This window comes from Balaenoptera acutorostrata, chromosome 12 (assembly GCF_949987535.1).
Source record: "Balaenoptera acutorostrata chromosome 12, mBalAcu1.1, whole genome shotgun sequence".
Taxonomy (NCBI): domain Eukaryota; kingdom Metazoa; phylum Chordata; class Mammalia; order Artiodactyla; family Balaenopteridae; genus Balaenoptera; species Balaenoptera acutorostrata.
This window is the reverse complement of record NC_080075.1, coordinates 92,447,831-92,464,576: the sequence shown is the minus strand read 5'-3', so window position 1 is coordinate 92,464,576 and position 16,746 is coordinate 92,447,831. Positions and strand designations below refer to the sequence as shown.

The window sequence follows — 16,746 nt, the reverse complement described above, 5'->3', positions numbered from 1 at the left end:
ACCAGGTGGCGTGAGGGGCAGGGTCCTTCCCGGGCCGCCTCCACTCAGCAGAGCACGCGACGATGTCGGGCATTCTAGTTTCTCTCCTTGCTCCTCGGGCACGCCACTCTTCTTAGGAACCTCAACCATTTCATTGCAGAATTATGGTTTCATAAGGAGGGGCCTTAAATCATTCTTTTCCAGGGAAAACCTACTTCCTCCCTTTGCTTATTTTCACAAAGTAACCATTTAAACTCAAAAACTGCCATTTTCTTATTTGACGCAGAGATCAATGGGAAACTGCAGCTGTAAACAGAAACAACCGCATTCCGATCTGCTGCTACCGGAGACCCCTAGACAGGCAGCTACAGGGACTCTTAGCACCTCACTGCTCGGGTGACACGTGGAATCTGGGAGGATGGGAACGGTGACACGCGAGCCAGGAGGGCTCCCAACATCACCCGAGGGACGTGGTGGACAGAAGCCACACTCACTAACGTACTTCTCAACGAAGCCCCACCACGTCATCCTGGGCCGTATTTTGAGGAGTCATCATACAAGCCCAAGGGATACTGATTCCTCTTAAAACTTAAGTGTTCTCACGGGCAATTACTGACACGGGAGCCGGCAGTGAATCCCACCCTCACTTATGGGAGACGGCCAAAGACCGGCCGCAGGGCAGCTCACGGTGGGACCAGGCCCGGGTCGGGCTCTGAATCCGCCACGGTTCCCCTCCCCCCTCCCCTCGCCCTCCGTGGTGCCCTGGCTGCAGGACGGGCACAGACTTCTGACTATGCATTCGAGGAAAGGACCGCGCCGCGGTCTTCCAGCTGCGCCCACTGAACGGGCTGCCGTCAGCGTCGTCTTGCACCTGCGCTGTGGGACGTGCTGGGGCTCGCGGAGCCTGGTACTCAGTCTCACATCTTCCCATCCTCAGCTCTTAGCGCAATGTCTTAAGCACAACAGAAACTCCAAGAAATAATGATTTAAAAATATGAAATGGGAGTGAATGTCTAGAGCCAGAAACTTGTACTACGTTGGCGTGGCCTCAGGATGGATTAGCAGGTTCTAAACAGCCCTCTCATGTGTGGAACTCCGACCGAAAAGACGCTGTCTGGCCGTCAAGGGCACCGCCCGGAACCAGAATCCAACGCTCAAATCCCAACTCTGTCCCCACCAGACGCATGACCTTGAGAAAGGCACTCAGCCTTCTGAGGCCTCAGTTTCTTCATCAATAAAATGGGAACTTGATGAGCGGGTGCTCCTCCAAGTGTTTAAACAGTGTCTGACACCCATTGCCAGCAACGCACACGGCAGCTACTGCCAGTCTCATGGCTGCTGATGGAGCAGGGACGGTTCTGCTGTAATGACTGTCATGAGCTTAAATGCAAGTCATCACTCACCAGACCAAGTCTATAAACCAAAAGTGGCAAAATCCATTAAAACCAAGACTGTTACAGACTCCCAAGGCAACAGAAATAAAAGCAAAAGTAAACAAATGGGACCTAATCAAACATAAGCTTTTACACAGCAAAGGAAACCATAAACAAAACAAAATGACAACCTACGGAATGGGAGAAAATATTTGCAAACGATGCGACCGACAAAGGCTTAATTTCCAAAATATACAAAGAGCTCATACAACTCAATATCAAAAAAAATAAACAACCCAATCAAAAAACAGGCAGAGGTTCTAAATAGACATTTCTCCAAAGAAGACATTCAGATGGCCAATAGGCACATGAAAAGATGCTCAAAATCACTAATTATTAGAAAAATGCAAATCGAAATTACAATGAGGTACCACCTTACACCAGTCAGAATAGCCATCATTAAAAAGTCGTCAAATAACACATGCTGGAGAGGGTGTGGAGAAAAGGGAGCCCTCCTGCACTGTTCGCGGGAATGCAAACTGGTGCAGCCACTGTGGAGAGCAGTATGGAGGTTCCTTAAAAAACTAAAAACAGAGCTCCCATGTGATCCAGCCATCCCACTCATGGCCACATCTGGAAAAAACTCTAATTCGAGAAGATACATGCACCGCTCTGTTCACAGCAGCTCTATTTACAACAGCCAAAGACATGGAAGCAACCTAAGTGTCCATCGACAGATGAATGGGTAAAGAAGATGTGGCACATATACACAGTGGAAGATTACTCAGCCATAAAAAGAATGAAATACTGCCATTTGCAGCAACATGGATGGACCTAGAGATTATCATACTAAGTGAAGTAAGTCAGAGAAAGACAAATACCATATGATATCACTTATATGTAGAATCTAAAATATGATACAAATGAACTTATTTACAAAACAGAAATAGACTCACAGACACAGAAAAAAACTTATGGTTACCACAGGGGAAAAGGTGTGGGGGGGAGATAAATTAGGAGTTTGGGATTAACATATACACACTACTATATATAAAATAGATAAACAACAAGGACCTGCTGTATAGCACAGGGAACTGTATTCCATACCCTGCAATGAACCATAATGGGAAAGAATATGAAAAAGGATATATATATATATATATATATATATATGGATAACTGAAATACTTTGCTGTACACCGGAAACTAACACAACTTTGTAAATCAACTATACTCCAATAAAAAACTAAAAAACAAAAGCAAAAACAGAAAACCAAGACCATTAAAGCCTCTGGCTCCTTCCGGGGATCCAGAAATTGGCAGACAGGCTAAGTGATACCTCGGCTCCTCTCGGTGTTTAAAAGGAGAAGGAGGAACCCCAGCCACTGAAGACCACAAATAACCTCTTACAGTGATCAGAGGGCACGCTTCCCTCCCGTCGCCGGAACCGTCCCACGTGGGCATGGCACGGAGCCAGAGATGAAGGGCCAGGCCTAAGCAACGGCTCACTGCACCAGCCAGGGCATTGGGACCAGCCGGGCCCCCCCGATGCCCCAACCCGGCCCCTCAGAGGACCCCACTGGGGCCTAGGGCGCCGCCGTGGCTCATCCCACGGGTCGGGCGGGGACAGAGGCGGGGATCCTCCAACTGCAGGGGGAGGCCGAGGTGAGAGGACGCTGCCTAAGGAGAGGAACACCAGCCCATCCGTCTGGGGCCTTTGGACTTGGCCAGGGAGGTGAAGGCAAGAGATGGTGCCAGGACCTGGGAGGCTGCCCGCCGGAGGGGTGCCGGGGAAGGGCCGTGCCACTGCCAAGTCTTTCCTGCTACACTAGGGGCCTCCGTCCGCTTAGAACAGAGCCCCCGCCTCGTCCTCCCCGGGCCACGCCTAAGCCAGGCAGACGGCCCATCCTGCACGGGAACCTGCAGACTGGCCCGCGTCTGCCTAATGGGATCGGGGCGCTGTCCGAAAGGCCCCCGCAAGTCTCGGATGGTCAGGAGATGCAGGCGAGTCTGCATTCCCCTCAGAACCACAACACCCACTGGAGGCTATAAATGACGGTTTCGGTACAGAAAAGCAAACAAACTTGACGCTCGAGAGAGACAGCACGTTGATCCTGTGGCCTCGAGCACCCCAGCACCTACCCCTGAAGGTTCTGTGCCCCAAACTCAGGAGCTCCCGTGGTGGTGGGACGGCTGAAGGGGCAGCAGGGCTGAGGTGCTCCTGAGGGACCCTGCGGGCTGTGCCAGGCCGGGGCCACCACCGCTCCCAGCAAGACTCAGCGGGACCAGGCCGGGCACCCAGAACACGCGGCCTCCCGGGCGCCCGTGAGGACCTGGGCCGCCAGGTTCCCCCAAACCCTCACATACCCAGCCTGAGCCCTCCTCGCTCCTTGCTTCCAAATAATGGTGTGGGTCGAACTGCACCCATTTTACAGGCGAAATCGCCAGAGGCTACCAGAGTGGTCAGGATGGAGAGCTGGGAAGCGGCTGGGAAGCAGGGCCCACTGCCCATCCCTGGTGGGGCCACCTCTCCTCACCGCCGTCCCGGCTCCACCTTAACAGGGAAACACTGGAAAATAACTGGGGACGATCTGGCAGAAATCACTGGACCATCAGCATCTAGAGCCCTTTCCAGCTGTTCAGTCCCGTGGCCTTGGGCCTCACTAACTACGCGTGAGCTACAGAGAGGCTCTCACAGAGGGGTCACCTTCGCCCCCTGGTCTCGGGTGCTCTCCCCGCTCAGGGCGCAAACGCTGAGATTAGCTCAGCACCCGTGGCACCTGGGCCTGGGTCTCCTGCTCATCTGCTTGGACATCTCAGCGCCCTCACTCCAAAGAAACTCACCACATCTTTTGAAATCCCGGAGACCAGTCTTTCAATTCAGCTTAAATCAGCCGATTCCATCCGTAACTGTTTTCTGAGCAGTGATTACACAGCTGTGTGACTGAGCCTCCAAAAGGGCCACGTCCCACGCCCGCCCAGCCACCTGCTCGGTGCCGCGCACACTCACCGCGGCCCTGGGCCGCACAGCCCGCAGAGCCAGCCTCACCCGCCCACGTGCCCTCGTTCTGCTTCCACAGTGATGCATTTTCTTGTAAAATTATCAGAAAGAAAAGCTACAGGGTTTTTTTTTAATCTTCATCCACGTAGAATAAGTTCCAGAAGAGTTTACTACTAATACAGCTTCCCTGCCAGCACCTGGACTCTCAGAACATATTTTCACAAAAATCCAGGAGATGGCTAAAGTCAGATGGACAGCAGTTATAGATCCCTATCGATAATCTGGGACAAGCTACATCTGTCACTTGCTCCTCCAATGACAGAGACATAAGCTCGGATAGATGGGTGTGTGGCTTGCTTGGAAAAGGAGTTTGAATGTCTAGTTTACTTTAACCTACAGCAAATTCACTATCATTTTTCAAGACAGAGAACATGACTCTGCAAGAAGCTTTTTGCCTGCAAGTAGTGCCTACTTGGGCTGTGCAAAAGGATTTAATGCTGCTTTATTCACCCCCCCTCCTCAGCAGGAGAAAAAAAAGGTGTGGAGGGAGATTTTCTCACCTGCATTTATAAACATAAGTTGTGAGTTAATCCAATTCTCTGTAGTTATTTACAAGGCCACTGTGATATTTATTCCAGAGTGTGTGTGTTTGTGTGTTGTGTGCACACATGCACACGCATGCGTGCATCTATCATAGTGCAGACTTCTACTGATTTGCAGGGGGGGTTGCATGTTGCAATAAACAGACATAATTTAAACATTGCTATTTATAACAAAAATCAATTCCAAGATTCCTCAAGAGCAAACAGTTTCTAGACGCTCTGTGTGGAAGCCCACATCTCTGTGCTTCCTTTCTCCTTTCCTCCCAAAGCCAGAATCTGAATGCTAGTTACTGACAACAACAGAGTAACAACAATTAAGGAAGTCATGTGGCCAGTTTAGCACCATAGACTTTGGACTGACACAAACGCTAAAAGGCCCCAGAGACGGGAAGGCGGACGGGAGGCTGGGCAGAAGCCTATGAAGGATCGTGACCATACAGCACGCGTGCGCACCGAGAAGCTGTGATTCACTGGTCCTGCTATCACACGTACTGATAGGTGATGAGGAAGATGCAAGTCCAGCTGCCCTCCTGAGGGTGCAGTTAATTAAGGAGGAGGGCAGCTACGCCCACCCGTGGAGACCCTCGGGCACATCACTCCCGCTTCCCGGGGTCAACGCTCCTGGAACAGCCACGATTCCCGCTTCAGTTCTTAGGCTTTGGATCACAGTAAGCACCTAGCGTAATCCACATTTACCCACAGCGTCACAACTTCTCTGTGAACGCAGCCCTTCCCTGAGCGGCACCTCTTATAAATCCCGGGCCGACCCAACAGCGGGCGCACACAGAGCCCTAGGGGTACTCACTCTTGTTGTAGCAGGTGGCCAGCACTCCCTTGTCTGCAGGGCTGGCGCTAACGTGCCAGATCTCACCCGCTTGATGGAGGAGCACATTTTTATTTATAACGTTATTCTCATCATCAAAGTCTATGATGTGGATCTACGAACACAAGGAAAGAGAATGTCAGAACCTCACACACTTTCCACATGCCTTCACGGGACACAGTGACTACAGGCATAATCAAATGCATCTTTCACATCTTTCCTTAACAGTTATTCTTACTACACTAACAGTATACACTTAAGACAAGTGTGACATCCCCACAAAGTACTGTTACGATTTGCAGCTACAGAACCCTGCCCCCCACCACATCAACTCCTAGAGAGACAAGACACCAAAGCTGCGTCCCCGCCTCGCTTGGTTAGGCCACGGCTGATGCCAGGGCCAGAGTCGTCCAGGACGGTGCCCCCCGGCCAAGACTGTCCCAGACCTGCTGCACAGCTGTGGGAGGAGAAGGGGCAGGGCACTGCTGCCCGAGGAGGCCCAGTCTGAGCCCTGCTCTGCCCGCTCTGTAGTGGGCACAATTCAACTCACGTCTGAAACAGCTGAGGCAGGAAGGGGTGAGAAAGCACTGCATGTTAGCACATCTTAAACCTCTTCTTAGAAACAAAGCCAACAGCTGTCAACGCTTCTGATCATATAACATTGATTATAATAACACGACATTTTAGCCACTAAATGAAAAGTTTCACGTGCTATCGCCATGCTTTTCTGGATAATTTTTAGAGGAATGGAAATCATGTCCACGTTCACTCTCTTATCAACAGCCAAGTCACTGGGAAAAATAAAATTAAACATTTTAAAAATAAATTTATACTTGTAATCATGGATCTGCACAAAGATTTATATCCAAGAATGTTCACTGTGGCACCGATTGTCATAATGAAAAATTAGAAGCCACCTAAATGTCTGGCAACAGGGAATTGTTCAAATAAACTGTAGTACTTGCCTGTAATATAATACTATGAAGCCATCCATCCTACTATAAAAACTATTTAGTGCCAGGGAAGAGGGTCCGTAACGTATACCCAAGGGGAAAAGAACCAGTAAAAGAACTGCACACACGCACCACACACTTTCTGTTAAAAAGCAAGCACATCTGAATGAGAGAACCAGAAAGTGACCGGTTACCTTTGGGTGGTGGGATTATAGTGGCTTTTCCTTTACTTCTTTGTGGTTTGTTTTTATTTTTAACAGTTTTCATGGTTAATATGCACTACTCTGCAGTCAGACAAACATTAAATGCTATTTTAAAAAACGTTTCCATGACACCCGAAGCATCTCCACTCTGCACTTGCTCAGGGCCTCTCACTCTGTTCTCGGCTGCTTCCTTTGAACAGTGTCCTCATGTGAAAACAACCCCTGGTACCTTAAGGGGTCTCTTTGGACTCAGAGTAGAATTCAAATCCCGCCATTCCCACTTACAGCCTGTGTGACCCCGAGCCTCAGTGTCCCCGAGAATACAATGAAGGTGAAGGGACAAAGCTCCTGGGATTGCTGGGACCAAGGGGTCGTGCAGGGCTGACCTTGGTGGGGGACGCCACACACACTAGCTCCCGCCCTTCTCTGGGGGAGGGAGATTAAAAACCATGACTATTGTTTTTACCTTTAAAACTACTTTCAGTCAGTTTCTTCCAGCACTCATAGCCCACTGTAGTTTTCACAGTGGGTTTGGAAATACTCCTGGTGGACAGCTTCCACATTCTAAAAGTTATATGTGAACACAGACTAAAAGGCAATACACAAAATCAGGCAGAATTCTTGTGTTGTTAGGGTGAACAGGAAATTTTTTTCTTAAGTATTTGACACCTTTCCTCCTTATCAGAAAATCCATGAACACTTAAAAAAGGAGGCACTTAAATGTACCATTCTTCCTCTCCCCAGAGCTCTCCCTCCGCAGTGCCCTGAAGCGTCGGGACCACCACACGGGGGAGCACAAGCGCTCTGGCTCCTCCTCCGCTGGCTCTGTGGACGCAGGTGCCAGGTGAGGGCACAGCCCCCTGCACACCTGCGGCTCCTGGCTGGGAGCCACCCTGCGAGCCGGACCTCTGACCTCTGCGCCCGCACTCTGCGCTCCTCTGGAGGACCTGCTCCCATCTGGGGAAGGCTCTTCCTTCTTGTGAAGACCAGAAGCACGCGGAGTCCAACCAGGCTCTAGTATGTGATCCCAGCCGGTCTTCCTCCGGGCTCGTTTCTTACACGCTCAGGCACACAGAAGTCAGCCTCTGCCCTAGACGGCTGGGCGGGCGTAGGGAGGAGTCCAAGATCCGCCCCCAGGTCCACCTCTCCTAGCCTGATACTCTGATACGGTGGCCCTTAACCTTCATCATTCAGCTTGGGAGTCCTAGGATTCTTCCATGTCCTCACCTACAGTAGGCTCATGGACGGGTCCAAAGGATACATCTTCATGAGATGTTGTAATGCGGGTGCGCTCGGAGAGAATGGTAGGACATCATTACCACAAACAAGTAGGGATCAAAAGAATAATGACTAACATGCAAAATGCGACAGGCACCGAGCTATCTTACACACGCTGGTTCCTTTCATCCTAAAAAGAGCCCTGTGATGATATGATAACCTATCGTTATTAGCCACGACTACAGGGGAAGAAACCGAGGTTTACAGAGTTGGAGTATCACGGTTCATTCGGTTAGAAACGGGATTCCAGGGGCTTCCCTGGTGGCGCAGTGGTTGAGAATCTGCCTGCCAATGCAGGGGACACGGGTTCGAGCCCTGGTCTGGGAGGATCCCACATGCCGTGAAGCAACTAGGCCCGTGAGCCACAACTACTGAGCCTGCGCGTTTGGAGTCTGTGCTCTGCAACAAGAGAGGCCGCGATAGTGAGAGGCCCGCGCACCGCGATGAAGAGTGGCCCCCGCTCGCCGCAACTAGAGAAAGCCCTCGCACAGAAACGAAGACCCAACACAGCAAAAAAATATATAAATAAATAAATAAGTCAGGAGCTCTTTTTAAAAAAAAAAAAGAAACGGGATTCCAGAGCCTGTGCTAAGAGCCTCCACACCGTCGGGGCACGGGATACCCCACCCTCCCGGACACTGGGCTTTGCACTGCAGCAGGGCAGCAAAAGAGTAGCAGGCAGCTCCTGATTCGGAAGAAAGAGACTGTAACTTAACTGCCTGTTCCCAGGGCACCACCCTGTGCCCAGCTCACATAAAGTACACAGAAATGTTGCTGCATAAACATATGCAGTTACAGGCCAATTACAAGAACAAGTACTATAGTGGAGAAAACACTATAATTAAGGTGAGTGCAAAAGATTATGGGGGCACAAAAGACAGAACATTTAGTGTTGGCTCAGAGGGTGGGGAAGACGTGTGGTTGTCTGGGTAGTGTGTAAATGTTACTTTAAATTCTTTACGCAATTGCTGAGCTTTTAAAATGCTTCCAACAGCTTGTAATGAAGCTCAAGGTCACGTATTTTGAATTACCATTATTAAAATTTTAAAGTTGGACTTACCAGTGCAGGGCTAAGGGCACAGATGACACTATAAAAATTTAGAAGCCAGAGTTATAAAACTTATTAGGAAGCCTGTAAAGATGATCTTAATCAAGCACCCTCATCTTCCCGCAGAATCAGGGCTGAGAAAGCTGTCCCTGTCCACGGTACCCGTCACCGGAGCAAGTGACTCCAGGCCGCTGCCCTCTGTGTGCTTCCTTTCCTACTGAACTCAAGGTAAACTCTTAAAAATTCAAAAACAAACAAAAAAATGTGGTAAAATTGGAAAGGAAAAAGCGAAAGCTCGCCTCCAGGGGAAGGTTAAGGATCCTCCCTTCTCGCTTCCAGAAACCGCCCTGGATCCAGCCTCACCAGAAACCCAGCTCTTCCTGATGCTTCCTTAACAGGAGCAGTAAGTTCCTGCAGTCACTAAAGGAGGGGGAAGGATGGGGAGGGGTCGGGGGGAGGGGGGAGACAGGAGGGGGGGAGGAGGAGGGGCAGGAGGGGGAAGGGGGAGAAATGGAGGCTCAGTCTGGAGTGGGGCTGGGAACCTGAATTTCTCACAAACGCCTCCGGTGATTCTGAGGGTGGCCAAAGACAGGACTTGCAGGCAGAGGGGGCACATGAGCGAAGCTGTCCTCAGTCAAAATACAAATACAGAACAATGGAGCTGACACATTAAAAAAAAAAAAAAAAAAAAAGCTTACAAAGGAAAAGAGCCACCGGGGAAAGAAGGCAGCTGTGTTGTCAGCCCCTGGGGGATGTCGGCCTTCTCAGTGACTGCTGAGAGAGGGCCGGCCACCCTGGCGCTCACCCATCTACGCGACAAATCGGGGAGAAGCAACACGCAGAGAGATTCTGCAGGGAAAGCACGGCGCGGAAGCAAACCAACCCCTGCAATGCGAACGCCCTGCCCCGGGCTCTGCCTGAGCTTCCCGCTGGACCAGAGGAGCACAGCCTCCCCGGAGAGCCCACCTTGTCACAAAGGAGAGCTCAGGGAGGGAAGACCCCGGAAGTGCCCGTCCCGCTGCAAACACAGGCAGAGCAGAATCAAAGGCACAGAAAACAAAGCAGCTCATGGGACAGAGAAAGGCCGGCAACTGTGACAGGTCCTCAAAGCTTCACAGAAACAGCCGAGCTGAATTCAGCAGCACTGACTCAGGTGAGGGGCGCTTTCTAGGGATTAACAGTTGCCAGGGAGGAGCTGATGGCCTGAGGCAAAGCTGGGCCGGGGCCCAGAAACCCTACCAGCCACCCCTCCCTCCCCAGGCAGGGCGGAGCTCCGGAGGGCGAGGCTTCAGAGCTGGGCTGAGGTCACGTGACGCCACTGTCCCTGTCACAGCGGGCACTGCAGGTGCTTCGGGGCAGGGGCGGCACCTCCTCCCACAGGGGCATCAGCCGTGGGGCCGCCACAGCAAGCGTCCAGGACGCGCCCTCGCCCAGCCGAGCTTTACGGTTCACGGCACGTGCAAGCCAGGAGGACGCGGGGGAGGGGAGCCGGGGGCTTAGTGGTCCTCCTGCCGCATTTCAGCAGGGCCCCCGGGAGAAAGCGCGTGGCTGCTCAGAGCCGATCCCTCCGTTTGGAATTGGGGCCAACAGCACCCGCCCTGCCCACTGAGGGCGCAGCGGACACCACCCGCCTGCACTCCCTGTCTGGCCCTCAGTCCCCCGTGGCTCACAGGCCAGGACCCCCATCATTATCTCTCTCTCTCACCAGCTCACGGCTGGAGGCGGCTGGGAGCACGTCCCAAGGAGGGGAATGACAGACACCCAGCACACAGCACTGCAGACGGGGACACACACGACACCGCTGACGGGAGGGGACACAGAGGGGAAGCCCCTGTCCACCCTCACTGCCGGGAAGCAAGCCGGAGACGGGGCAAAGGAGACGGGGGCAGTCAGCGAGAAGGCCCTCGCCATTTTAAAACGCAGGTGGTAATGGTGTGATAACAATAACACTGTGGGAAACCAGAGGGACAACCGGACTTCCTCCGGAGACAGAAGGAAGTAGGGATGCTGTGCTCCCCTCCCACAGGGCATCCTCTCCCGGGGGCAGGTGCCTCTGGAAACACGTGGCACACGTGGGAGGAAGCATGTGGCACACGTGTAGGGAACCACGCACATCACGTGCGAGAAGACCTGTGTCTCACGTACGAGGGAAACACATGTCACGTGTGGGAGGAAACATACTATATGTGAGGGGAAGCACGGTCACGTGTGAGAGGAACACACATGTGGCATGAGCAGAACAGGCACGCATGTTTGAGACGAAACATGCACGCCGAGCGTGAGGGCTGTTTCCAGCGGCACAGGTGTCCACGCACGCGGCCTGGCCCTCCTGCTCCCTCTCGCCTCTCCCTTCTCCCTGGGCTCCCTCCCCGGGAATGAGCCAAAGTACTATGAAAACACGGGCCCACCGGCAAGTGACACAATCATCGCAGCCTGAAGGCCTCAGCTCAGACGCCCCCTTCTCTGTGACGCTGGCTCTGATGCCACCAGGAAGAAATATGTGTCCTTCCGGCCACGTGCCACTCTGCGTGGACCTCCCTCCTCAGTGTCACTGCAATTATCTGCACATCTATGTCACTGCATCATTGGAAGCTGAACTCGGGGCACAAATGTATCTGTTCCTTCTGTGAGTCTCACACGTAACACAGTGAGAGGAATCAGAGTCCTGTCACCACACTAAATACGCATTGCTGAGCAGATGAATGAATGAGTGAGTGAGTGAATGAATGACTGTCCCAACAAGGCCACGTACCTTTCCCAGAAACAGAAAAGGAAACACCAGCAGGTCAGAAACACTCCTTCATTCCCATCGTCTGGATTCACAGCCAAAAGACCACCACAGGTGAAGAGTGTAAGAGAAAGTTATAAACCTCAGCCTCCGCCCTTTAATTCAACCGTGGCCAGAAAAAAATAACTGAAGCCAGAGGCTGCAAGCCTGAATCAGCAGCTTAAGGAGGGCTTTGAAAGGAAAGAGCCGGCAGAGGACACAGTGGCTCTGCACCTAGCACTCTAGGAGCCTTACACACTGGAGGATGCGGCAGAGGTTACCAAGAGTTACGCACTTGTTACCATTAACTACCGAACTTCTCTGGACCTTACCATTGGAAAGTTGGATTTCTAAGACTGATTTTTAAGAAGAACCAAAGTCTCTCATCTAATATGAAAACGTTTCTTTCACTAGGCCCACAGACCGACGGCCCGTATTCTAAAAGCCGGGACTGTTCCCGTAGAGAGTACATTTGATAAACAGGCATATGGAGCTGTAAACTACGTCTGTCAGGAGGCTGACGTCCCCTCTGGCTTAGATAGTTACAATCCGCTATGACAGGGCCACATAAGAGGTGCTCCCTGACACTGGTTAGCGATGCAGATGCTTGGGCCCGCCCCCGAGATTATCTTGCTTCACAAAGGATTTCAGGAAGATTAAAGCACTTTATGTCATTTGGGGCTGATCCTTTCTTACTATCATAACCAAATGGTATACAGTTTTGCCTGATAAAACCAGGTACAATGTAACTTATCAATGCCTTACACTACCTCATTTTGTTTTTAATTCACGTGTTTCTGTCAGCTTTTAATATTTTCTAGAAAAAATTTATAAGCATCCCTCATTAAATAATAGTAACAATTTCTTTCTTTTCTTAAGAAGTTTAAAAACTGATGATCAGGAATCCCCTGGTGGTCCAGTAGTTAGGACTCTGAGCGTTCACCACTGAGGGCATGGGTTCAATCACTGGTTGGGGAACTAACATCCTGAAAGCCGCGTGGCACGGCCAAAAAAAATAAAAATAAAAACTGATGTTCTACCAAGAAGGTCAATGGTACAGGCCTGGAGCTGGGTGGAATTGAAACCCAAGTAGATGAGAAAAAGGCAGTTAGTCGTCCACCTGGCTCTGTCCCCAGGCCTCTAACACCTCCCCCATCACAAACTGCGCCCATCCATCCCCAGAGGAAGCAGCTGTGCCTCCTGTCACCAGCCCCCTGTGCTGTCACCTGGTTAGCCTTCCCCTCTCCCCGCCAACCAGCACCCCCAGGCTGCACAGTGCCGTCACGGGGTTTCCTCTTGCCCTGTGAGACAGCCACGCTAACTGTCTTTATAAATAAATCATTCCCATCCGACATTTTCCAGGAGGAAAGTAACACATACATGTACACACGTGTTCAGAAAACCGGAAATTATAAAGAAACAATTTACATCACATTCACATTCCCTGAAGATAACCATGGCTCAAATTTCGAGCCCTTTTGACCTATTTCTAGTCTTTATTCTATGCAGAAATTCAATTTTGTACTTTATCTACTTTTCTTATAGAGGTATAATTGACAAAACATTACATTAGTTTCAGGTGTACAACGGAATGATTCGATATTTGTATATATTGCAAAACAATCTACCTTTTTTTTTTTTACACAATAGTGATCACACAGCATATACAAATCTTAACATTTCACAGAATCACCTAAGAATTTTTAGGTTGCAACGCTTCTGAGGAGACTCAGCTTTTCACGCGTGCAGGGAGTGAGCACTATGCCCAGGGGCCGGGCTCAGCCAGGTTAATCATGGGAATCTGCCATCACGGATGGGAGTGCCACAGGGTCCAACCTACTACCTGCACGATGTGATCGCTTCTCGTGCTTTCACCATTCTATGCACCAATACGATATTATCCCTTGTATATAAAGCTTTTTTGATGTTTTGAGTGTAAGAATTACGTGTTAAATAATGTGAACATTTATTTATGAAGCTCTAGGTGTATACCATCAAATTAGCTGCCATAATGACTATGCCAACATAAAGTCCCTCATCAGCATGGGAGAGTGAGGATTTCACCACACCCCATGTGGCACCGAATACTCTTGGACAGCGATTTTAACACCATTCCCCCCCCAGTGACAACAGTAACTGGATGGGGGCTGCACCACGTGACACCGCCTGATGTGCGTTTCCCCAAGATCAAAGGCAGTGCACATCTCCACAACATCCACGGCACCTGTGGACAGCCCTACCTCTATCTGAGGATGAGGAAGACGAAGCCCGGCAAGGTTAATCCATTCGCTCAAGGTCACGCTTCTGTGTCAAGCCGTGGACTGAACCTCAACCTTGTGAGTATCCAACAGCCTTTCCACTATAGTGGCCAGGACAGCACATGGGTCACACCCTGTATATCTCCCTGGACCGACTGGCAGCGACAGCCTGGAACTCTATGCTGTGATGGGATTATGGCCTCGTCCAGGCTCAGCTAGAGAGAGTGCTGTGAGCCATCAGAGCAGTCGACCGCTGGCTGGGGTCAAAGGGGTGATGCTGACCTCGTACCCTGCGTTGCTTCTCAACCACTTACACGGTGAATCCTACACACCCACAAAACCAAAACACGAAACTACGGCAGTAATGCTACACAGAATAAGTTTAAATTATTTAATTCAATCATCACATACAGTTGGCTATGTAAATCCCAATGAAAGTTTTATTTTGTTTGTGTGGCATTAATTTTCTCAAATGTTGCTTGAAAAATCAAGAATGAAATGGTTATAAAACTAAGAACAGGCTTAGTAATTAACATGTATACATTTGTCAAAAATAGTTACCTGATTATCATATTTTAGAGACTGCGTCCCAACCAGAAACCGAATGGCATCTGTTTCTGCCGTTTGAGGTGTGAGAGCACGTGCCTGCAGGAGGGAAGGAAAATGCACACACATGTATGAAGGTGGATCTAACAGACAGATTAGAAAGACAGTTGCCTCTTCCACTGCTGATGGAGTAGCAACTGGTACAGAGCGCCTGCAAGGCAATTTGGAACCATGCACGAAGAGCCCTCAACTCTTGTACACTTTGTGACACAACAATTCCACTTCCAAAGTATATCTGGAAACAATTGTAAGTGGGCACAAAAATTAAGCAATAAAGATATAAATTGTGTTTTTTAACAAAACCATTATTTATTTTCAACAGTAATTGATTGGTTGAACAAATTATTCTTCAATAACAGAGCAGAAAATGGCTCCCAGTGATGGCAGAACAGGTGGTTTAAGCCAAGCCTCCTGCAGAGCCAGCTGGAAAAACTAAACCAAAAAGCCTGAGTTTGTTTCAAGGCTTCAGAAAGCTGCCACAGTCATGAAATGCAGGCTCCAGGAAAGGAGAGAAGTTAGAGGAGGGCTGACCTCCTACCCACTTTCACCTGGAGGCCCTCGTCCATTTGGCACCGGCGGCAGAGCAGTGAGGCTGACGAGAGCTGCTTACAGGCTCCCAGAGCCGGGCGAACGGAGCGCAGGGTCCTCGGGGGAGGAGGGGCCAGCAGAGCCCCGAGGCTTTGGGCTGGGGTCCTCCCCACCCCGGTCACAGGCCTGGGACCCTCCCCACCCCGGTCACAGGCCTGGGACCCTCCCCACCCCGGTCACAGGCCTGGGACCCTCCCCACCCCGGTCACAGGCCAGGCGCGAGGGTGAACTAGCGTGAGATGAACCTGCTCAGCCTGGAGCTCCAGGTCACCTCAGCCCTGGAGTGGATCTCAGGTGACCTGAGCCCACGGCGCTCCTGTGCCCGCCCGCCGCCTGCCCCGGACGCCCCGCCCAGCCCAGTCTGGAGCTCACTTTTCAAACAGAGGCGAAGGCTTCTCTCCTCTCCTCTCAGACTCTGGGAAACCATACAAAAGCAGGAAGGAGAATGAAGAGCGCAAACACAAACTCTGCCTTCAATGAAACGCGGAAACATCTGTAATCCAAACGCGCCCTGAGAACAAAGCCTCGGAGGCGGCGAAGGCCCCAGCTGAGAGAAGACACTGCAGAGGACGCAGGCAGCGACACCCCAGACACAGGCGGGGGCAACACCAGGAACCGCCCGGAGAGGGTGGCAGAAACAGGTGCCCTGCACACGCTGGGGCAAGAACAAGAGCAGGGCTGGGGACGGGCTGGCATCTCCTCGGGAGCAGCCTGGGCTCCGTGGGGCCGAGTGGGAGGCTGAGCTGTGGGGAAGCCGGACTCTGCCAGACTCCTTGGCCTCGGGGTAAATGGCAGCTAAAGGGTTTACTCAACAAAGCCCTGAGCTGCAAGAACTCCTGTCGGCCTGGGCGTGGGCCTGGCCCACCTCCACCTACAGAGCCTACAGCGCGCTGCACGCGACGGCTCAGCCCTAGACATGATCTGGGCGCCAGCACGGGAGCCCTGCAAGGGCACCACGAGGAGGGACCGGGGAGGGGGAGGAGACAACGGGAAACGGCGGCAGAAGATGCAAGCATTAGGCGGATGCTGCCGCAGAAGAGCCAGCACCCGTGATTATACACACGGACACTCACCTACAAAACTCAATGGAGCAATCACCTCTTCAAAAGCGAGGGAGAAAACCAGAAAAGACTCGAGAGGGAAGGCAAGACAACCCCAGACAACTGAACCTGAGCCGACACAGCTGGAGGAACTGAAAACCAGACCCAATGCTGGAAGGACGCAAAGACAGAAACCCCAACGAATAATGTATGCAATATCTGAAGAT

The 16,746-nt window shown here is 51.2% G+C and overlaps 1 protein-coding gene across 5 annotated transcripts in view; it reads right to left on the bottom strand.

Moving 5' to 3' along the window:
- EIPR1 (EARP complex and GARP complex interacting protein 1) overlaps positions 1 to 16,746 on the bottom strand; it is an 88,405-nt gene that overhangs the window by 68,199 nt on the left and 3,460 nt on the right. Inside the window, exons 2-3 of one of the 5 annotated variants that reach the window (XM_007195691.3) lie at positions 14,847 to 14,930; positions 5,761 to 5,893 (exon numbers count right to left, since the gene is read on the bottom strand). The exons of 1 other annotated variant lie outside the window; for it this stretch is intronic. In XM_007195691.3, coding sequence (XP_007195753.1) covers positions 5,761 to 5,893; positions 14,847 to 14,930 — 217 coding nt within the window. Of the gene's footprint in view, positions 1 to 5,760; positions 5,894 to 14,846; positions 14,931 to 16,746 lie in introns of those variants that run through there. 3 more of the 5 variants (XM_057558417.1, XM_057558418.1, XM_028162241.2) reach the window with 3 other exon arrangements.